Raw genomic sequence first — 24,949 nt, 5'->3', positions numbered from 1 at the left:
AGCTTGAAATTGGACCAATCAATTTAAACCTGGGTGGGACTTGATAGGTCCATTTTCAAGCTTCATATACTTGCATAAAAATGTACATAAAGTTGCATAAACTCAGAAGTATTTGCATATTATTGATCATCCCTAATCATAATAAATCACAGTAGCCACACCTGTAAATCCTGCTGTTAGCCCCTCCCGCTGCTTCCAGTCTTCATGTTTAATTCCAGATGTTTTGCAGCCGAAGGCAACCATAACACACATGTAGATTTGTGTCTGGAGATTGATGTCTAAACTTAAATACACCTCTCATCATTTTGGCCTTCTTCATTCTCTACAGACTGACAAAATATTTGCTTAGCATAACAAATAAGACTGGATTGCAAAAGTCTTGTTCTACCGCAAACACTATAAATATTTCTGGGAAGAGATGCGATTATCATGGCGGCGAGAGTGCTGGTAACATACACAGCATAAGAGAAGGATTATGAAATAATTGTACCCGTTTTGCCTGTAAAGCAGAAACAGAATTAGCTATCAAAAGAAGAAGTTTAGCACGCAAAAGGAAGTCACGGGTGTGATTTGCTGCATTTCAAGAAAAAGGATTTTCCAAGTTAAATGTCACTGGCAAACCCAGTCCATTAAATAACAGAAAAAGAAATACTTTTTATTGTGAAGCCAAACTACGCCCAAAATAAAGGCAAACTCAAATGGTGCCCATACATGGTACACTTTCTTTCATCCAATCTTATCATTTCTATGTACTATAAGGGTAAATTAAGTGAATATACTGAAAGGATAATTTAGACAGTTCCCTTATATTACATATAAATGGTAAGATTGGATGAAAAAAATGGTACCATGTATGGACATCATAATAGTGATCAGGATGATAAGCAAATATACATTGTAAACATAATACCTTTCATGGATCAAATGAAATTTTAGAACTCCATTCCACCCCACATGCTGAAAGAAGCCAGAGACACTGCCCCTACACATCTGTAGAAAAATGCCAGAGACACTGCCCCTACACATCTGTAGAAAGATGCCGGAGACACTGCCCCTACACATCTGTAGAAAGATGCCGGAGACACTGCCCCTACACATCTGTAGAAAAATGCCAGATACACTGCCCCTACACATCTGTAGAAAGATGCCGGAGACACTGCCCCTACACATCTGTAGAAAGATGCCGGAGACACTGCCCCTACACATCTGTAGAAAGAAGCCAGAGACACTGCCCCTACACATCTGTAGAAAGATGCCGGAGACACTGCCCCTACACATCTGTAGACAGAAGCCGAGACACTGCCCCTACACATCTGTAGAAAGAAGCCGGAGACACTGCCCCTACACATCTGTAGAAAGAAGCCGAGACACTGCCCCTACACATCTGTAGAAAGAAGCCGAGACACTGCCCCTACACATCTGTAGAAAGATGCCGGAGACAACGCCCCTACACATCTGTAGAAAGATGCCGGAGACACTGCCCCTACACATCTGTGGAAAGAAGCCGAGACACTGCCCCTACACATCTGTAGAAAGAAGCCAGAGACACTGCCCCTACACATCTGTAGAAAAATGCCAGAGACACTGCCCCTACACATCTGTAGAAAGATGCCGGAGACACTGCCCCTACACATCTGTAGAAAGAAGCCGAGACACTGCCCCTACACATCTGTAGAAAGAAGCCGAGACACTGCCCCTACACATCTGTAGAAAGAGGCCGAGACACTGCCCCTACACATCTGTAGAAAGTAGCCGAGACACTGCCCCTACACATCTGAAGAAAGAAGCCGAGACACTGCCCCTACACATCTGTAGAAAGAAGCCGGAGACACTGCCCCTACACATCTGTAGAAAGATGCCGGAGACACTGCCCCTACACATCTGTAGAAAGAAGCCGAGACACTGCCCCTACACATCTGTAGAAAGATGCCGGAGACACTGGCCCTACACATCTGTAGAAAGATGCCGGAGACACTGCCCCTACACATCTGGAGAAAGATGCCGGAGACACTGCCCCTACACATCTGTAGAAAGAAGACGAGACACTGCCCCTACACATCTGTAGAAAGAAGCCGAGACACTGCCCCTACACATCTGTAGAAAGAGGCCGAGACACTGCCCCTACACATCTGTAGAAAGTAGCCGAGACACTGCCCCTACACATCTGTAGAAAGAAGCCGAGACACTGCCCCTACACATCTGTAGAAAGAAGCCGGAGACACTGCCCCTACACATCTGTAGAAAGATGCCGGAGACACTGCCCCTACACATCTGTAGAAAGAAGCCGAGACACTGCCCCTACACATCTGTAGAAAGATGCCGGAGACACTGGCCCTACACATCTGTAGAAAGATGCCGGAGACACTGCCCCTACACATCTGGAGAAAGATGCCGGAGACACTGCCCCTACACATCTGTAGAAAGAAGCCGAGACACTGCCCCTACACATCTGTAGAAAGAAGCCAGAGACACTGCCCCTACACATCTGTAGAAAGAAGCCAGAGACACTGCCCCTACACATCTGTAGAAAGAAGCCGGAGACACTGCCCCTACACATCTGTAGAAAGATGCCGGAGACACTGTCCCTACACATCTGTAGAAAGATGCCGGAGACACTGCCCCTACACATCTGTAGAAAGAAGCCGAGACACTGCCCCTACACATCTGTAGAAAGAAGCCAGAGACACTGCCCCTACACATCTGTAGAAAGAAGCCTGATACACTGCCCCTACACATCTGTAGAAAGAAGCCAGAGACACTGCCCCTACACACCTGTAGAAAGAAGCCAGAGACACTGCCCCTACACACCTGTAGAAAGAAGCCGGAGACACTGCCCCTACACATCTGTAGAAAGATGCCGGAGACACTGCCCCTACACATCTGTAGAAAGATGCCGGAGACACTGCCCCTACACATCTGTGGAAAGAAGCCGAGACATTGCCCCTACACATCTGTAGAAAGAAGCCGAGACACTGCCCCTACACATCTGTAGAAAGATGCCAGAGACACTGCCCCTACACATCTGTAGAAAGAAGCCAGAGACACTGCCCCTACACATCTGTAGAAAGAAGCCAGAGACACTGCCCCTACACACCTGTAGAAAGAAGCCAGAGACACTGACCCTACACACCTGTAGAAAGAAGCCGGAGACACTGCCCTTACACATCTGTAGAAAGAAGCCAGAGACACTGCCCCTACACATCTGTAGAAAGAAGCCGGAGACACTGCCCCTACACATCTGTAGAAAGAAGCCGGAGACACTGCCCTTACACATCTGTAGAAAGAAGCCAGAGACACTGCCCCTACACATCTGTAGAAAGAAGCCGGAGACACTGCCCCTACACATCTGTAGAAAGAAGCCGGAGACACTGCCCCTACACATCTGTAGAAAGATGCCAGAGACACTGCCCCTACACATCTGTAGAAAGATGCCAGAGACACTGCCCCTACACATCTGTAGAAAGAAGCCGAGACACTGCCCCTACACATCTGTAGAAAGAAGCCGAGACACTGCCCCTACACATCTGTAGAAAGATGCCAGAGACACTGCCCCTACACATCTGTAGAAAGAAGCCAGAGACACTGCCCCTACACATCTGTAGAAAGAAGCCGGAGACACTGCCCCTACACATCTGTAGAAAGAAGCTAGAGACACTGCCCCTACACATCTGTAGAAAGAAGCCAGAGACACTGCCCCTACACATCTGTAGAAAGAAGCCGGAGACACTGCCCCTACACATCTGTAGAAAGAAGCCGGAGACACTGCCCTTACACATCTGTAGAAAGAAGCCAGAGACACTGCCCCTACACATCTGTAGAAAGAAGCCGGAGACACTGCCCCTACACATCTGTAGAAAGAAGCCGGAGACACTGCCCCTACACATCTGTAGAAAGATGCCAGAGACACTGCCCCTACACATCTGTAGAAAGATGCCAGAGACACTGCCCCTACACATCTGTAGAAAGAAGCCGAGACACTGCCCCTACACATCTGTAGAAAGAAGCCGAGACACTGCCCCTACACATCTGTAGAAAGATGCCAGAGACACTGCCCCTACACATCTGTAGAAAGAAGCCAGAGACACTGCCCCTACACATCTGTAGAAAGAAGCCGGAGACACTGCCCCTACACATCTGTAGAAAGAAGCCAGAGACACTGCCCCTACACATCTGTAGAAAGAAGCCAGAGACACTGCCCCTACACATCTGTAGAAAGATGCCGGAGACACTGCCCCTACACATCTGTAGAAAGAAGCCAAGACACTGCCCCTACACATCTGTAGAAAGAAGCCAGAGACACTGCCCCTACACATCTGTAGAAAGAAGCCTGATACACTGCCCCTACACATCTGTAGAAAGAAGCCAGAGACACTGCCCCTACACATCTGTAGAAAGAAGCCAGAGACACTGCCCCTACACACCTGTAGAAAGAAGCCGGAGACACTGCCCCTACACATCTGTAGAAAGAAGCCGGAGACACTGCCCTTACACATCTGTAGAAAGAAGCCAGAGACACTGCCCCTACACATCTGTAGAAAGAAGCCGGAGACACTGCCCCTACACATCTGTAGAAAGAAGCCGGAGACACTGCCCTTACACATCTGTAGAAAGAAGCCAGAGACACTGCCCCTACACATCTGTAGAAAGAAGCCGGAGACACTGCCCCTACACATCTGTAGAAAGAAGCCGAGACACTGCCCCTACACATCTGTAGAAAGATGCCAGAGACACTGCCCCTACACATCTGTAGAAAGAAGCCAAGACACTGCCCCTACACATCTGTAGAAAGAAGCCAGAGACACTGCCCCTACACATCTGTAGAAAGAAGCCTGATACACTGCCCCTACACATCTGTAGAAAGAAGCCAGAGACACTGCCCCTACACATCTGTAGAAAGAAGCCAGAGACACTGCCCCTACACACCTGTAGAAAGAAGCCGGAGACACTGCCCCTACACATCTGTAGAAAGAAGCCGGAGACACTGCCCTTACACATCTGTAGAAAGAAGCCAGAGACACTGCCCCTACACATCTGTAGAAAGAAGCCGGAGACACTGCCCCTACACATCTGTAGAAAGAAGCCGGAGACACTGCCCTTACACATCTGTAGAAAGAAGCCAGAGACACTGCCCCTACACATCTGTAGAAAGAAGCCGGAGACACTGCCCCTACACATCTGTAGAAAGAAGCCGAGACACTGCCCCTACACATCTGTAGAAAGATGCCAGAGACACTGCCCCTACACATCTGTAGAAAGATGCCAGAGACACTGCCCCTACACATCTGTAGAAAGAAGCCGGAGACACTGCCCCTACACATCTGTAGAAAGAAGCCGGAGACACTGCCCCTACACATCTGTAGTGAATCCACCAAATACAAAAAACGCAAAGGTGTGGACTATGACCAGCAAATCCAGTTCAAGAAGTATGAGTAACAGAGGCAGGTTGCTCTCAGATCTTCCCTGCAGATTAAACCAAACTGCACATCACTTTCGCATGTACCCAGAGTTTGGAATGCCCAAGTTGACACAGGCACCTGCCCAATATCGTTGGCTGAATTTGCCTCAGTTTTGTTTGAGTTTAATTTGGCCAACTTAGTTTCAATGACAAGAATGCTCGAAACACATTAATGGATAAAAACAGATGAAAGCCGTAAACCAAACGTTGGCAATATTAGTGTTTCTTGGGTTTGGCACGAATAGTTCATGTTGGTTGTTCAGAGGGTCTGTCTGCACTTTCTACATATGCTCCTAACCAGAAATTGTATTTAGGGCCCACTAATGCAGTTGTGTCCGCTTCTGTCCACTTTTCAGCATCTTTAACACTGATGTATAACTGCAAAGCGGACAAAGCTGTGTCAGTGGGCTCAGGCCCTTAGGGCTCATTTCCATTAGTGCAATGCAGGAGCCGAGCACGGCCTACGTTGCACGTGTTTCCCCGGGGGCGGCAATTTCGATCCCAATCATTATAATGAATTAAATGCAGGCAGCCATGGGCTGCGATTCAGTGGTGAACCTCAGCGCATGTACAAACATGCACTGTCTGATGTCCCTGCGATCGTGTTTCCATAAGCACTGCTGAAAGTGCACATATGGAAACGAGCCCTTTAGCATTCTCTTAGATTATTAGATGTATACAAGTCATCTAGTTGCAAATGCATAAGGCTAAAAGTTGACACAATGTGCCCTTTGTATTGCTGTGCTTTCACCTTAATTTGTATTAGTTCTAAGGGCCCATTCACACTTGCAAAAGGCAAAACGCTAGCGCTTTGCACGAGTGATTTTACTGCGATTAATGCGGTAAAATCACTGTACACTCTTGCAATCAGCACTTTAAGCATTGTATCGCAATCCCTCCAGAATCACGGTAAAATGCTGCAAGGAACACATTTTGCGTTTGACGTTAATTGTGAAACGCCTCCGATCGGCGGCAATCAGATCACTGCCATTATGTTTATATTGGGCTTTAAAGAGTGCTAGCGCTTTGGCGATTAGCAGGAATCACCCGCTAAACGCCCAAGTGGGAAGGGGCCCTTAAAGTGAACCAGAGGTGAAAATAAACTGATAAGATGAACAATTGAATCTGTCCTCCTACTCCTAAAAATGACCCTTTTTTAGACATCTTATGGTTTTATTTTACATATAAACATTTACAAAGTAAATGTAATGCTTTACAGTCTCTGCTCAATTGCAGTGTCTAAAGCATTCCCGATGGAAAATACTGTACATTAACTAAAAAATGTTAGCCCATTATGTTAGCTTTATAGGACTCGATGTAATACATCGACATCCTAGGGGGGGGGGGGGGGATGTGGACAGAGCTTTACTCCAATTAGAGTCTCGTTGGATTTTTAATCTTGGGGCAACGAAAGACAAAGGCCTGAATGACAGCATTAACTACCGGGTCTTTCTCCCGAATTAGGCTTGTTGGTGGAATAAGTCCTTCAGCTGCTTCTAGGTTCTGCTCCCCTGCCTCTCAATTTATCCATCTGTGCGTTCTCTGCCTCACCTGTCTGGAGGGAAATTGCCCTCCTCTCTGGTTTCGTCCTTACTGTCACGCTTATACTGCCCATTCAATATTATGGACAGGGCATTTTTTGCTTGCCCATTTGCTATTTACTAATTAGCACGGCTGTCCATACCTTCTGTGTGTTATACTATGTAATGTATGCTTTTGTATATGGCCATAGCAGCCATTGTGCAATTACCTGTGGTTCACTCTGTTCCGCAGCGTTGGCCACGATGGGTTGTGTTACATGTTGCTGATATTATTGTTTTGATTGTTTCTCGCCGGTTCTCCCCCGTCCCTCTCCGCCCCCTGCCCTCCTCCTTTGGATGCGTCACAGTGGACATCCGCTTTAGGATGTTCTCTTCCGGCTCACCGGGATGGAGCGCATGTTTGCGCTCCAGTGAAGCATTCCCAGACGTCTCCGCGCTGTGATGCGGAGCGTCCATGCGAGAGCACGCGGGGGGCGGGGCTGGGGCCGAGGATGAACGCGGCTAGTATAAGAACGCCGCCATGGCGTCCTAGTAATACGCTCTCCGCTGTTTGCCTTTGAGAAGGCCGTTAGGTAACGGCGAAACATGTCAGGCTACTTTACAGCGAGGTAACTCTGCCACCTTGCCGCCTGGGACTCCTCTCCATCATCATCAAAAATATTTTTTGCTGGACATCACCACGGCAGCTGGATTGGTAACTATATTACTACACATGCATCATATACCCGGACCTTCAATATCATTGGAACTTTGATACTTTGCTGGGATCAGCTCTATTACTGCACCCAAGCTTGGGACATATGTCCATTATATTCTAGTGGATTCTTAGCACTGGATATCTGCTGGCACCATTTCAACACACTGCTTGCCTGTGCATGGCTTTATTAACCCTGCTGCAGATGCTACTGTTGTTACCTGTTGTTACCGGCTCTATATCATCACTGTTCGGAATTATACCACTAACCAACAGCATGTTGACAGCTTGCCTGTTCTACTAACCACTTCCTTTTCCATCCCTGCGAGTGGGGGACGCATTTTTGTGGACATTAACAGCATTTCTCAGTGCATGGTTCAACTGCTGCATCTTCAGCCCCTGCGAGTGGGGGGCTTAGTTGCTTCATTTTTCTTGTGAACTCTCCAGTATTTCCACAACTGGAGAACTACATTTATCAAGGTCCTATGCATGCTTTTTACACCAGCTAAAATATTTTACCAATTAGCCTTTTTTGGGGACTGCAGCCCCATAGTTATGATGGTGGTTTCTGAGCCCTGAGCGGTGTTTTGTGGCAGAACTGTATTTTAATGTTTATATACTTAGATTGTGTGTGTATATGTCTAGTTTTAGGATTTTTGTATTAATAAAGTCGTATATCAAATTTCATGCACCCAAGAGCCAATCCTCTTTTCCTGTTGCTTTTCATAATTATTGTTGGCAGGATGCATGAAAAAAGTTTTTTTGATAATTAATATCATCATTAATTAACTTATTGCTCCCAATCAATTCTGGGTTTCCCTTCTTTGAGTAATTCACATAATAAAACTGTACATTAACTATTGATCTTTTTATCTATCCCTTGCAGTCAGAAGCCCAGTTATCTGCTTAGATGCGCGCCAAAAAATGGAGCTGCTGAAAAATGGGTGTGGTCATGAACCAGAATGTGGGTGTGGTTGTGGGTGGAGACAAGTTTACATGAACTAAGCAATGGTGGGACATTAGATTAGGACAGTGGTGGCGAACCTTTTGGAGGTCGAGTGTCCAAACTGCAAAGTCACTTTACTAACACAAAGTGCCAACAGCAATTTAAACTAAATACAAACGTTTTAACTCATACATGAACATTACGGAAAATTAAGTTGAAAATAAACTGTGAAGATAAACAATTTCATCCATCGTACTCCTGAAAAAAATTATTCATTTTTTTAGAACCTCCCAGTTTCATTTTCTGTTTTAAAAAGCGGAAAAACTAGGTTTAATGCTATTGTCTCATATGATGATGATTCAGCTTTTTCCATAGTCTCGCAGTTAGCAATCATGTGACCCCCAACAAGACAAATTCAGCAATCATGAGGCCCCCCCCATCAAGACAAATTCAGCAATCATGAGGCCCCCAACATGACCAACTCAGCAATCATGAGGCCCCCAACAAGACAAATTCAGCAATCATGAGGCCCCCAACAAGACAAATTCAGCAATCATGAGGCCCCCAACAAGACAAATTCAGCAATCATGAGGCCCCCAACAAGACAAATTCAGCAATCATGAGGCCCCCAACAAGACAAATTCAGCAATCTTGAGGCCCCCAACAAATCATGAGGCCCCCAACAAAACAAAGTCAGTAACCATGAGGCCCGCAACAAGACAAATTCAGCAGTCATGAGGCACATAAATAGACAGCTTTTCACATAAATAGGCAGAATGCCCCCTTAATATGTAGACACCTCTCACCTGGCAGCAGTTCCCCAAAATACACTCAATCTGACAGCAGTGGTTCCCCAAAACTAGGTAGCCCCAGAATAGGTGGCCAGCGGTATAGATGTCCCCAGAACTGGTAGCCAGGGGTAGAGATGTCCCCAGAACAGGTAGCCAGGGGTATATGTGCCCAGTATATGTAGGCAGGGGTATATGTCCCCAGTATATGTAGGCAGGGGTATATGTCCCCAGTATATGTAGGCAGGGGTATATGTCCCCAGTATATGTAGGCAGGGGTATATGTCCCAGTATATGTAGGCAGGGGTATATGTCCCAGTATATGTAGCCAGGGGGATATGTCCCAGTATATGTAGCCAGGGGGATATGTCCCAGTATATGTAGCCAGGGGGATATGTCCCAGTATATGTAGCCAGGGGGATATGTCCCAGTATATGTAGGCAGGGGGATATGTCCCAGTGTATGTAGGCAGGGGGATATGTCCCAGTGTATGTAGGCAGGGGGATATGTCCCAGTGTATGTAGGCAGGGTGTATATGTCCCAGTATATATGGGCAGGGGGTATATGTCCCAGTATATGTAGGCGGGGGTATATGTCCCAGTATATGTAGCCAGGGGGATATGTCCCAGTATATGTAGGCAGGGGGATATGTCCCAGTATATGTAGGCAGGGGTATATGTCCCAGTATATGTAGCCAGGGGTATATGTCCCAGTATATGTAGGCAGGGGTAAATGTCCCAGTATATGTAGGCAGGGGTATATGTCCCAGTATATGTAGGCAGGGGGTATATGTCCCAGTATATGTAGCCAGGGGGATATGTCCCAGTATATGTAGCCAGGGGGATATGTCCCAGTATATGTAGGCAGGTGTATATGTCCCAGTATATGTAGGCAGGGGGTATATGTCCCAGTATATGTAGGCAGGGGTATATGTCCCAGTATATGTAGCCAGGGGGATATGTCCCAGTATATGTAGGCAGGGGTATATGTCCCAGTATATGTAGGCAGGGGTATATGTCCCAATATATGAAGGCAGGGGTATATGCCCCAGTATATGTAGGCAGGGGTATATGTCCCAGTATATGTAGGCAGGGGTATATGTCCCAGTATATGTAGGCAGGGGGTATATGTCCCAGTATATGTAGGCAGGGGTTATATGTCCCAGTATATGTAGCTAGGGGGATATGTCCCAGTATATGTAGCCAGGGGGATATGTCCCAGTATATGTAGGCAGGGGTATATGTCCCAGTATATGTAGGCAGGGTTATTTGTAGGCAGGGGTATATGTCCCAGTATATGTAGGCAGGGGTATATGTCCCAGTATATGTAGGCAGGGGTATATGTCCCAGTATATGTAGGCAGGGGGTATATGTCCCAGTATATGTAGCCAGGGGGATATGTCCCCAGAAAAAGTGGCCATGTGTGCAGGAGGAGGGGAGCAGCGCAGAGAAGAGGGAGAGCTATGGGCACTCACCTTAGGGGGCTCTCCCTCCCTCTCTCGCTCTCCCCTCCGGAGTCCGGAATGAAGTGTGCAGCGGCTGGCAGCGGGCGGAACTTACCTCCTCACGTCGCACGCGCCGGATGGATTAGCCGCTACTCTGATCTGATCCAGACCAGAGTGCGGCACCAGAACTTCCGGCGCAGGAGCGAGAGGAGGTAAGTTCCGCCCGCTGCCAGCCGCTGCACACTTCATTCCGGAGGGGAGAGCGAGGGAGAGAGAGCCCCCTAAGGTGAGGGAAGGGGGGGGGCGGGAGACGTCCGCCCTTCCCCACTGTGCCCATAGCTCTCTCTCTTCTTTGCGCTGTTCCCCTCCTGCTGGCTGTACGGGCACGCAGCCAGGGGGGGCAGCGGGCGGTCAGGCTCGGGCAGATGCCCGGTTTTGCCATATGTGCGGACGCCCATGCTTGTTATTAACCTTTCATGCAGGGAAATAGGAAAAGGAACACAGCATAGGTATCTGTGTTCTTGCCACTGTATATTATACATGTCTATGTTATTACGTTACATGTCATCTTGTTACACAGTAAGGGCCAGTGCACACCAAAAACCGCTCGCAGATCTGCTAACGCTAGAGGTTTTTGAAGCAGATTTCAGAGCGATTCTAGGCATGTTTAGAGAGATTTTCTAAACATGCCTAGCTTTTATTGGAGCGTTTTTGTGTAGCAGATTTCAAATATTGTTACAGTAAAGCTGTTACTGAACAGCTTCTGTAACAAAAACGCCTGAAAAACCGCTCTGATCTAGCGTTTTTCAGAGTGGTTTTCCACTTTCCTATACTTTAAAATTAAGGCAGAAACGTCTCAGAAAACAAAAAAATGCTGCAGCCCCCGAGTTTGCGTTTGTGGAAAAACGAACCGCTCTGGTGTGCACCATCCCATTCACTTTCATTAGCCAAGCGGTTTTCCCCCTGCAAGCGTTTTAAAAATGCTCCAGAACTGCTCTGTGTTCTCATTACAGATGATAAAAGTGAAAAACTGAGTGGTTTCCATGGCTTATTTCTGCACCTGCAGTAGTGTTATGGCTTAGCTCTACTTTCTAAGAGTACATTATGGAAAGAATTTAAAGTATGAGCATCGAAAAGCAATCACTATAGACAAATCCCAGCTCACCAAACTGCTTATCAGGAAGATTAAGTTCTACCTAAGCAAAGAGAAGTTAAAAAAAGGATTCGATTAATAAGGGTACCAAATGTGATTTAAAGTAAATCTAGACACATTTGTTTTTTTGGGAGGTAATAATTTTAAGACTCCACTATGAGCATCCCAGAAATAATGCTGTAGTTACAGTAATGTTACCATCATTATTAATATTATGCATCTTCAATAATCAAATGCAGAAACAGCTGCATCTGATTGGTCCACAAATTTGCATATTTACCATCAGGCACTGTGGGAGGAAAAAAGGCCATGGTTGGACTGCCACTCTCAGCATAAACTATGGGAGCGGTAAACCCACATCAGACAGTGCAAGAGGGAGTCTGTCTGGCCAGCCAAAGAGCACCCTAAAATATTTGTCATTTTTTAAAGATGCAAGAATCACAGAATTCTTTGAAACAAAAATTCCAATTCTAAACATCCTGTTCAAGTATGTATTTTTGGACAAAGAGCAGACAAAGCCATTAATTTAGTGTTTTGGACCATATCAGTGAAGCAGTCTATAAAACCATATGATCCTCCTCAGATCTCTTAAGTATTAACAAGACAGAATCACTAGACGATGACATTTTAATAAAGGATCTACAGTTTTTTTTCACTTGTGAACAGTATATGTAATGCCTGGTTTAAAAGTTTCTAGACAGCAGTTCAGAACATGTTCCAGAAGCAAAGAGAAGTGTCTCCAGCTTCTTTCACATGGGCAGCTGGGTGCAGCCACCACATGCCAGCTGCTCCTTTATATTCTCCAGGGAGCTTACCGAGTGCTATAGGCATCTGACATCAGCAATGCAGTGGTGACCATTCCATGCATGAATATCTAAGTGGGTGGCAGCCAGATGTGGTTTTCTGCTGCGGAGTAATGCTAGGTACACACCATACAATTTCTGGCAGATTTACCTGCCAGATCAATTATTTCTAACAAGTCTAATATGAATTTAGATCAATTTTTTTATTTTTTTATCGATTCTTATTCAGTTCTATTAAAATTTTCGAAAAAAAACCAATTAAAAACCAATCGTAAGATCGAAAAATTGATCGAAAGTCAAATTGGACATGCTGGAAATAATCGATCTGGCAGGTAAATCTGCCAGAAAATTGTATGGTGTGTACCTGGCATTATTGTTCCATGCATCAACTAGGCACACACGTGTGGGTACAAATGCTGCCATTCAGTTGCATTACTTTGCAACGAAATGGCACGTGTTGCATGACAGATCAGCCATCGAGCTGTGTGCTTGTAGTGAAGTGTGAAAAGGCCATGATAAGCGCTTTAAGGTAGAGAATGGGTTTTACGTTTTTCTACACTATCAATCTGCTGGTTCTCCTCGCTGCAAAGTGCACTTAGCTACAGAAAGTTCTCGCCTAGTTCTACTGAAAAAAGCAATTGCCTTCCTGTGGATCAACTGAGATATGTGAATATGCAGCCTAGTGTTGTACCATATTTTCTGGATGAACTCGATGGACGTATGACAATGTTTTTTTCAACCCAACCATGTAACCATACTATTCTGATAAATACAGTCCCTGAACTTGGTCTTTAAATGACTCACAATGGAACTTTACATTTTGGGTCGAGTAAAAAAAAAAAAAAAAAAAAGAAGAAGAAAGCATCTAGACATCTAGGAGCAATTTTTCCAGATAAAATCGGGCACAGCGTCAGCATCTACAAAATTCTTTACAGCCAATTTTGAAAATAAGAGGTCCGAGCTGAAATTCAAGACAGAAACTAAAACCAGTTCTGAGATCAAGACAGGAGCAAATGTTCCAGACCTGATGAGGACGCAAGAGTCCGAGCAATTTCTGAGTTTTCTTTTTATCAAATTAAGCAAGTGTCATAAAAAAATACAGAAGCAGCATCACATCTTTACAAAAAACAAAACAAAAAACAAAACAGCCGACCAGAGTATTGATCCTCTGACTGCAATAAATTCTGATAACTAATGTGGGTAAGTATGCTGTTGGGAAGTATCACAGATGTGTCAAAAGTAAAACACGTGATCTGTACGCGCAGTCCAGGTGAGACAAGATTACAGCTAAACTAGAGAACCCAATTGTGTGGCCAGAAGTATTTATAGAGGCAAGTACACAATAGCTACTTCTATACTTTCCAGTGACATGTGCAGGTGTGTTTTAAAGGCAAAATAATACGGCTTTTGGTCAGTTTACCTGCACAGCGAGATGGAATGTCGCATAATTATTTTTAATGTTTACACAATAGGTCTATTCCAAAGAAGAGCTAAATATTATTTATGCAATGTAAAAGGTTGGGGGAGTCACTGGACACCATATGCTAGAGAAGGTTGGTGGGTTTGCCAATGACTCTCCATTTAGCGTGTGGTAACTGCTAATTGGATAGCAGCCTATCCAATTAGCACACACCATGCAATTGTCCGTCAGATAGATGGGTCGAATAGATCATTTCCAACATGTCCGATTGTTTTTATGATTGACTTGCATAGAAGTGATCAGAAAATCGAACAGAAAAACGATCGGAAATCGGATCTGTCGGAAATTATCTATCGACCCATTTATCTGAGGGGAAATTGCATGGTGTGTACCAGGCAGAAGTGTAGTGTTTGTACACATGGGGACACTATACTTGGAAATAACGTTATGTGCTTGTTGACTGTACTCTCTGGATCTTCAGGGCAATTAAATATTTGATTCATTCTCTAATGTGCAGATGAAATGACATGTGAAATGCTATAAAGTCCAACACAGGTGTTCCAGTATGACATGAAAGAAAATCACATCACACAGAAGAGAGCCTAAACAACGCATAAACCAAAATAAAGTGTTGAAAGAAAAATTCTCAATACAATCTGATCAAACACAAATCTGCATAACACAAATAGCATAATTCAGTAAAACAGAAGAGTAAATATATTATCCTGCTGAAATGTTTGGATCAAAAAGGGATAAAGTGGGCCAGCGCTGAAAGCACACATTTAAGATTTTAATAAATGATACTATTAAGGTCCGTAACAACGCGATTTCCAGCCAATTTTTTTGCAACAACTGATTTTCGTGACATCACATAACATCTTTTCACCAAAATTCATTTAGAGCCCATTCACACTTGTGCTCTTTACAAGCGATTTCAGCATCGCTGAAAATCACTAGTGTTTTGAAAAATGCTTTTACAATGAAGAGTATATGGAAGTGTTCTCATCTAAGAGATTTGCTGAAACGCAAACGCGTTGCCTGCAGCATTTTCTGATTTCTGAGTTTTTCCAGCTATTTTACCTATCAAACCTTGCAGTTTACCCACAAAACACCTTTTTTCTGCGCAGGTGTAATTTCCTGATTATGGAAAACTTAGACACAGCTTATTAAACTAGAAATTGCAAAATACTAATAGGAGGAAAAAACGCTTTCTGTACAGTGAAAAATCGCTGGAAAATCTGTAGGAAAAAACGCTGAAAAACTCCAGAAAATCACTCAGCGTTTGCGATTGTGTTTAGGGATTTCTAGTGTGAATGGGCCCTTAACGCTGTTTAACAATGCGCAACTACCCGCAACAATCGATCGAATAAAGTGACTGTCATGACGGATCACAATCATTCAGATACGCATTACAGTGTTGTCCCTGGCAACGGTTTCGAAAACGATTGCCACCTGAACCTCGTGGGGTTCCCAGAGGAGGGGGTTTGATGAGAATAGTTTATCCCTCTCCAAATGTTACCACCCCTGACCTTATATCGGACAAAGTTTACTTCCCTGCCCAATCCCATTGGGTTCACACAAACAGATTTTGTTTTAACTTGTCACCAGAGACTGATTCAGCAAAGAATGCAGCTCTTCTGTTAGTTTGGAATATATATACTCAGTTTAGTTCCACTTTAACCACTTCGCATCCAGACCTTGTTTTCAACTTATTGACCAGAGCAGTTTTGACAGTTTAGCTATGTCCCTATTTAATCAGAAATAACTTTATCCCTACTTATGACACAGAAATGAAATATATATTGTTTTTTTTTTCAAGACAAACTAGGCTTCATTGTATGCCATTTTTTCCCTCAAACAACTTTGTTTTCTATGAATTTTAATGGGAAAACAAAGAAAAAAAATAGAAAAAACATGTATTTCTCAGTTTTACCAATTCCAGTTTAAAAATAAAAAGTTCTAGTGTAGATAAAAAACACAAATTTTGTTTGGCTATTCTTACTGCTTATCACAAAACTTAGATTATGTTCCGGTCACAATTTATGGTGAAGATATTTGATTCTGAAATAATGCTACAGAGTGTGTTTTTTCACTATGAATGAGAAAATAAAAGTATTTTTAATAGTAAAAATCAATCTCATTAGCTCAGGAAACTTATATTCCCGTTCACCAATTAGTCCTGCATCAGATAGTGCCAGAAATGTGCACAGGCGCAAGCCCAATCCTGCATGGCGCTGCTTCTGGACAGGTCAGTAGATATACTCACCTGTGGCTTAGATGAAGTCCCAGAGGACGTATATCTACTGACCTGTGGACGAAGTGGTTAAACAAAGAGTGAATAACGCATGTCCCTATAAAATTGTGTACTTGTAGTAAAATGGAGTCATTAACTGTTACTTTTACAAAAAGTTTCAACAGAGGATTTTGCCTTTCTTCAGAGTAGGGACAGCAGTATGTAAAGGAATGCAGAGCTACGCCAGAGCCTTAAAAGCTTCTATTCAGTGTTGGCCAAGGAATGTGGTGGCTCCCCAGGACAAGTACAAATGATCTGGAGTACAACTCACTAATAATTACAGATAAGAGTGGCAGAACATCAATTCCAATAAAATAAGTATGGCGTGCGACTATCAGTGGCTGGTGTCTCACATAAAGAGAACATCAAATTGTAAAAGTCAGCACTTTTCCATAAGCTGTTCAATCTATTCTTTTTATGATTTAAACTTAAGCAGTTGTGTCAGGCTTATGCAGGGCTCTCCTTGATCAAGGCAGTGATACGGCATTTTTTGGACCATAAGACACACCTAGATTTGGAGGACAAAAACCAAGGGGAAAAAATATACACTAAACCTGGTGCCTGCATGGTGCACAGGCATCTTGTGGAACTCAACCCCCCCCCCCTGGTCTCTATCTAAGCTGCACTACCCAGCTGAAGTAGCCCACACTGCCTCCCAGCACAGTTTATCAGACCACAGATGAAAGCACCTCCCACCGCCCTGGGGCCTCCAGCAAACAAGCAGCCATAAGAGGATCCACAACAACCAGGAACAGCAGCCAAAGCCAGCGACAGTTGATAGGTAGGGATTGCTGGAGGGGGGGGGGGGGGGTAAGAGAGAAACCCTAAATATGTAAAATACCAATCCCAGTAAATGATCCAAAATAGCTGGATTGCCTGAGCATATATCAGGGTAGTAGGCAGGTCAGCCGCAAGTGCTGGAGATCAAAGTCGCTGGCAAGATGAGCAGTGGCGGCCCGTGTGCATGACATGGGCGGCATGCAATTTTCAGCTTCAACCACTCTATCCCCTTTCACGTGTTTGAGCATAAACAAATGCTAGGAGAGGAGGCATGAAAAGTGTGATCTTCTATGTACCCTGGATAAGTAAGCAGAGCTTGTGCCACAGATGACCCACTACCCTGCTAAGCCTCCTGTAACCCCGGCAGCTCTCAGAGGGAAATCTCACCTTATGCAGCTGTTCCTCCGTCTTAAGTCCCCTTCTGCTTGCATCTTCGCTGGCAGCCCTGGCTGCTTGCACCCTTACTGGAGTCTTCTCACTGCGTGACACCGGCACATAGGGGTCACGCAGTGAGAGGACACCAGGGAGGTTGCAAGAAGCTTGCCTGCGAGAATACCAGTGAGGATGCAAGCAGGAAGTGACTCAAGACAGCGGAACGGCCCGGATCAGGTTAGGAGTTTCCTCTAAGGCTTCGTTCACATCTAACTAGCGCAGATAGCCATGCGATCGGAACACAACGCAAACGATTGAACGCCATCTGCACCGCTACTCGCTTGTTGCTGCTGGAGGAAACTTCCAGAAGGTCAGGGACAAAGGAGCACCAGCAGCGGAGTATAGGAGGCATCACGAAAACAGCAAGCAGTATTGCTGGTATTGTTCTCTGCCATTTCTTGACTGAGATCGGTCCTCTGCACTGGTGTATAGACCAGAATATCACATCTTACAGGGTAATATCTGCACTTTCATTACCCAAAAGTACAGATGCTTATGGAAGACAACTAAGACTCAGAAAAAGTTTGTTTTACAATATGAAAGAGATATCTAAGTAAGGCTGTTATAACATGCATCATTAGGTAAATAAAAGCTTGTGTTATACAGGTAAAATAAATCTACCTCAGATACTTTAGGTTCATGCAGATATAATTTAACATTTTTTTAATTTCAACAGGTTCTAAATTGAGTATGACAGGTTCACATATCCCCTGAATCCAATTAAAATACCACCTGGGGTATAATTAGAACATGTTGAGAACCTAGAATATATATTACTCAAATATCTAGGACTCTATAATTTTTTTCCAAAGAAAACACACTGACAAAAGATAAGACGTCACCTATGCACAGGATGCTGTGGTTGCTGGAAAGGACACACACACACACACACACACACACACACACACACACACACACACACACACACACACACACACACACACACACACGTAAGTCTGGAAAGTCCACATTGAGCGTGATGGAACATTTATAGCATGGTGACTAAGCGCACAGGATGTTGTAGTGGCAGGCCGTTGAGGATTAATTTAGAGGTACTTTGAGGCCAAAACCACACAGTAAAGGAAGAATATCAGACCCAGCCAAAATATATGAATGTATATTAAAAGAAGCTGTAGCTCAACAGGTAAATTCACAATCCTGTGTAGTAAGGGGAAGCCACGCCAAGATCAAGCAAAACTAATTCATTGACAAAAACAACGTTTTTCTTGAGCTCTTCCAGCTATAGTTTAAAAATAAATAAATAAATAAATCACAAAAATGTCTACCATGGAAGCTCAGAAAGCGTATGTGGTCAGCACTTCCTACAAAACTCCTACCATTGACATCAAATTACAGGCAGTCACTTCTGTGGAATGGCCGTTATACCACAAACTCATCTTCCTGCATGAGTAATTAGATGCACTAAGCAGGATGATGTGTGTCTTATTTTACAGAGTAAGGCCTCCTTTCCCCGAACTGTCGATAGGCAGTGAAATGCCTCTCAAACTCTCTCAACTGCTCACTGCTGCCTGGTAACTGCTTGTTGCTGCATAACTGCTTACGTCTGCCTGGTAACTGCTTGCTGAGCACACAGCTCAACAGTTCGTGGAAAGGAGGCCTTAGGACTGATCAAATGATTACAGCAGGCTGACCCTTCTGTCCAGCAGATACTGACATACTGTCTAGTATTTGTTAGACAACTGGTACTTGAAGGCACATTGAACAAAGTAATAAACTGAAATGGTTCTCAAGATTGATTTCCACTAGAAAAAGAACATGTGTTTAAGATAAAGGTTGACTGAATGTGTAGCCACGGGACCTCCCCCACTCCCTGCATATGTAGCCGGAATCACTTCCCAGTATAGCATGCAGTATCACGTGGGGGAGGCTCAGCACTCGGGTGTATAGTGGAGGCAGGGGATGCCAGACAAACCTGGTCTGCCTCATCTGGACTGGAATAATGAAATGGCTGTGTTCCCACAGATAACAGTCACAAGTTATGCAGCCAAAAGAATCAATCCAGGCATAACCTTTGAACATAACACGTTTATTGGACAAACCCGAGAAATCCAGTGTTCTATACAGTGAAAGAAGCTGTCTCCGTTCTCACACCCAAGCCTACTGCATGAAGTCACAGCTTCCTTTAATGTATGGTAAGCTATGAACTCCTGCGCTACTCCTGGATGTCCAATAAACACCAGAATATGCAAAGGATGGTGCCCAGATTTATTCTTTTGCCTGCATAATCTCCCAGTATAGGTAGTCAGCTTCCCCCATCACAGGTAGCTAGATTTACCCACACACTATAGGTAGTCAGCCTCACGTCTCCCCATAATAGATATAGTCCCCCTCCCTCCCCCCAATTATTGAAAGCCAGCTTTAGCCCCCAACCCCACTATAAGCAGCCAGACTCGCCCCCCAATGTGTGGCATAATTCATCCCACAGTATAGAATGGCCAGATTCTACCCCCAAATCTCCCCCAGTCTACGTAAACAGATGACCCTCACCCACTATAAGTAGCCAGATGACCCCCTCAGTATAGGTAGCCAGAGAGGTCACCCCATCCCCATGCAGATTGTGTGCAGCAAAGGGAAATAATTAACTTACTTTTCTAGGATCTTCATTCTCCTAGGCCTTCCTTCTCTATGGTGCAAGCACTTCCTGTCACGTGATGAAAGAGGGTGCACCTACCATAGAGAGGGAGCATCTAGGCGGTTGAAGACAGATCCTGGAGAGGAGAGTTCTTTCCCCCTCCACTACGCACACTCTGCAAATGGGTCCACACAGTGCTAACCTTCATGCTATGGAAATAATGTTTTGAAGTGCACATTGCTTTGTACCTGCATTGTGGTGTGGGCGTTATGCAATACACAGTGTGAACTAAGCCTGAAGAGGAAAACCTATAACCAGATAGACAGGGAGCTGACAGATCCCTTCAGGGGCTCACAAATCAGCAATGCATTACGATGACATTACTAATTCAGAGGTCAGTCTAAAGTGGAATTAGGATATTAATGTTACACACAATCTTTATGTGCAAGAAAAGTTTTCAGAAGGAGAAGTAAAAATAAATCCCAAACACCCAAGTTTCCCTAAAACAGGCCTGATAAGAGAGGTATAGAAGTTAGTCATGCAATTTAGAGGTGCTATTGCCTAAGGAAACACTATGGAAAGAAATACCCCAACACTGCAAATGATAACACTTTCAGGCTTCATTCCCAAAAATCTATAACAGCTTGGCAGTATTTTCTGTACCTGAAGATCAAAGAACTTGCTGTATCTTCGGTAGATGACCTCACTGGAACCATTTGACCAGGTGACATTAATGATATAAACCTGTAAAATAAGAACAGGAAAGGTATTAGTTTCACCACATTCTCCATCACCAGGGTAAAAAAAACATGAGAATAATATCAGAGAGTTTATAGATCTGCATGATGTTATACAGCTTAGGAAAGATCAGCAACATCAGCAAGCATGTGCAAAGCCTGGCTAACAGCAGCCAAGGCATATAACATGTCATATGTTATATTAGTGCAGCATGCAACTGCTCTGTCCTGAGCACACCACACTTCTAAATCCACTAAATTATAAGGGAACTACATTACAATATAATGTAGATACATTACAATAATTTGTAGGACCACAACAGTGAAAAAGTGGACATCAACTCTACTACATTCGTGTAAGGAAAGCACAGCAAGATTCTTGTTTTTAAACACAAAAAAAAACAAAAAACACAGAAATGCCATATCTCGATATCTGTTAGCTCCTCATCCATCAGCGGAGCTGCTCACAGGGATACCCTTTTTAGCTGATTATTTCTTTGCATACAATTACTGATTTGTCAGTTTCTGCAGTTTTGCTAGGTACACACCATACAATTTTGTGTTCGATAGATAATTTCCAACATGTCGGATCTTATTTTTGATCATTTTTCTGATCGATTTCTCATAGAAGTGAATGGAAAAAGATAAGAAACGATAACAGAATCGAAACGGAAATCGATCGGAAAATCGAATCGGAAACCGATTGGACGGAAAATCGACCGGAAAAATACATTGTGTGTAGCGAGCATTAAGTGAAGGCTCTTGTAGGGCTTATCATGTGAATGAATGTTAAGAAAAGTAGCAGAATGTCAAATTATATTCTCTTCTCTGACCAAAGCACTGGAAGCATGAGAGAAAGAATCTAAGGTGTTCCTGTATCCAACAACTGTTCTTATATTGGGCAGGTCTAAAAGAGGACCAAAAATATACTCCGTCCCTATATGAGAACAATATTTTATTCTTCTTTATGAAGGATCAATGAGATGAAAACTAATTTGCACCCACCCTGAACTATTTGCACCCCATTGACAGTCCCTCTTATAAATGCGTCTGAAGATACCTTATATGTCACTCTGGTAAGTAGGGGGGGGGGGGGGGGGGGTTATCAGAAGCAAGTTTTCAGTCCATGTTATTCACCTCTGATATATAGAGCATGGATGGGTAATAAGGACTCAACAACCTCAGATTATTCTGCTGCTTTAGGGCTGGACAAGAAGTTTCACCAAGAACTCAATCGTTATAACCTCTATGAACACACTAAGAAAAAACTCATTTAAATAGAATCTGTAGCAAGAGGGAAATGGAGGCTGCAATTATTATTTCTTTTTATACAACATCTATTGCCCAGCAGGCATGTTGATCCTTTTGACTGCAGTAGTGTCTGAACTGCACGTGTAATCAAATGGTAACACGACTTGAAACAAGCAGGTGGCCAGCGTTTAGTCAGAGCACCTGATGTTCAGGCTCGTTCTGGATCAGTGACTGGAAGTATTAGCACATAGAATAAGCAGAACAGCTAGGAGATTGGTATAATTTAAAAGGAAATAAACATGGCAGCCTTTAGACCCCTCCCACTTCAGGGTTACTGGAATGACAGTGAGGAGCTATGTACTCCTTTATGGGAACTGTGCTGATGGCAATCACACCCATGTAGGTATGGTGTTCCCCGATATGGCTGAACTGCTGCTGCTGCTGTAACATGTGCAATATACTCATGCATTGTTCTATTTATATCCAGTGTAATGCAAGTGCCATATTTTGGCTTGGTGCCCAGCCTTCCTTTTCCTCTACTTTCTTTACTATACTATATGTGATTTGGGTGGAGACACACACTTTGGTTACAGAGTTTTTGAACTTTACACATCTTTAATTTAATTGGCGTGACCAGTTATATCCCGAGTGCCAAACATCTATGTCTGCATTGAAATTATTTCTCATTTTTTGCCATAAACTGGGGTTCATCAGTTTAGAACACCTCATTAACCACTTTCCCCTCCACTACAGTATATCTACGTCAGCTGTGGCATCCTCCAAGCCACAGCGACGTAGATATACTGACCAGGCTGCAGCCCTGCTGTGCACGGTCGGGTGCTCTTTAGAGTGCACCCTCCGGCACTGTCAGCTGCAATACTAATTGGTGGAAGGGAACATGTTCCCTTTTGGCCAATTAGTATACCCCCCTCCCATGAATGATCGCTGCAGTAGTGAACTGCAGCGATCCTTCACCTGTCCCCCTCGGCGCACATATAGTTAATAAAAAGGCACAAGCAAGCAGCCACACTCGCCTACCTCGTTCCTGCGACTGTCCTGAAGGCTGATCCTCCGATCCCCGCTCTGCAGTCAGCCGCATATTGCCGGAAACCCGGGTCCCGGCTTGATGACGTCATCAAGCCGGGACCCGGGTTACCGGCAATATGCGGCTGACTGCAGAGCGGGGATCGGAGGATCAGGCTTCAGGATAGTCGCAGGACCGAGGTAGGTGAGTGTGGCTGCTTGCTTGTGCCTTTTTATTAACTATATGTGCACGGAGGGGGCTGCCTGATGGGGGGGGGGGGGGGGAACATCTGGTTATAGTTTCTTGGGGGGAGGGGAGGGGGATATGCAAAGGGGGTATACATGTTTACTGGGGGGCATCTGAGGAACCAAGGGGAGGGGGGTTTACACATTTTGCACATCTGGGCACCTGGGGGGGCCCATAACTTAATACTGGGGGCACGTTTGGCTATAATGGGGGCAGCGCTAATCCTGGGGGTACATCTGGCCATAATGGGGGTAATCCTGATCTGGGGACACATCTGGCTATAAAGAGGGGCACTATTCCTGGGGTGCATCTGTCAATCTATTCTGGGGGTGGCAAACACGGGACACATCTGGCTATGCTGGGGGGGCTAATATTGTCTACACATCTGGCTATACTGGGGGGGGGGGGGGGTGATACTGGGGACATATCTGGATATCTATACTGGGGCGACTTTAACTGGTGGCACAGTTTTTATGTCAATCGCACTTTTTATTTTTAAACAGAAATTGGTCAAAATTGAGAAATAGTGAAATTTTTTTTATTTTCCCCCCTATTTCCCATTAACATGCATAAAGAAGAACATTTTACTTGGGACCAGATACCCCCCAATGAAAGCTTAGTTTGTCTTGAAAAAAAAGATTTATAGATCATTTATGTGGCACGAGTACAGATTAAGTTATTGGTGATTAAACAGGGACACCGCTAAAGCGTCAAAACTGCTCTGGTCAATAAGGGGAAAACAAGGTCTGGATGCGAAGTGGTTAAAGGACACCTAAAGAGAGAGGTGCATGGAGGCTGCCATATTTATTTCCTTTTAAAGGGAACCAGAGAGGAACGGGGGGGGGGTGAAAAAAGAAAAAGATTTTATACATACCTGGGGCTTCTTCCAGCCCCATAAGCCTGAATCGCTCCCACGCCGCCGTCCTCAGCTTCCTGGATCCGCCGGTACCGGGCCCGTCACTTCCGGCAGACGCGGCCAATTGTCCTTCATCACAGGGGCTCCCTCCATACATGTACGCATGCGGCTGCGCAGTTAGCAGCCACATGCGTATCTGTATGGGGAGAGCACCCTGTGATGCGGAGAATTGGCCGCGTCCGCCGGCCGACTTGCCGACTCGCGGCAATGACGGGACCCGGTGGCGGCGGATCCAGGCAGCGGAGGACGGCGGCGTGGGAGCGATCCGTGCGTATGGGGCTGGAGGAAGCCCCAGGTATGTATATTGCATCCTCTCTGGTTCCCTTTAAACAATACTAGTTGCCCAGCATCCTGCTGATCTTTCAGGCATCAATAGTGTCTGAATCGCACACCTGAAACAAACAGGTGGCAAATGTAGTCAAACTGCAAACAT

General features: G+C 44.6%; 1 protein-coding gene across 6 annotated transcripts in view; it reads right to left on the bottom strand.

Moving 5' to 3' along the window:
* Positions 1-24,949, bottom strand: part of SH3PXD2B (SH3 and PX domains 2B) — a 293,221-nt gene that overhangs the window by 158,877 nt on the left and 109,395 nt on the right. For 5 of the 6 annotated variants that reach the window (XM_068277154.1, XM_068277153.1, XM_068277149.1 and 2 more), the window contains exon 2: positions 21,006-21,086. Coding sequence is in view for 4 of the 6 variants with exons in the window: in XM_068277149.1 (XP_068133250.1) it covers positions 21,006-21,086 (81 nt within the window). In the remaining 2 variants the exon portion in view is untranslated. Of the gene's footprint in view, positions 1-19,086; positions 19,167-21,005; positions 21,087-24,949 lie in introns of those variants that run through there. The other variant, XM_068277152.1, reaches the window with a different exon arrangement.

Source organism: Hyperolius riggenbachi, chromosome 3, assembly GCF_040937935.1.
Source record: "Hyperolius riggenbachi isolate aHypRig1 chromosome 3, aHypRig1.pri, whole genome shotgun sequence".
Lineage (NCBI taxonomy): Eukaryota > Metazoa > Chordata > Amphibia > Anura > Hyperoliidae > Hyperolius > Hyperolius riggenbachi.
Note: the sequence above shows the minus strand (reverse complement) of the source record. Positions and strands in the feature narration are given on the sequence as shown.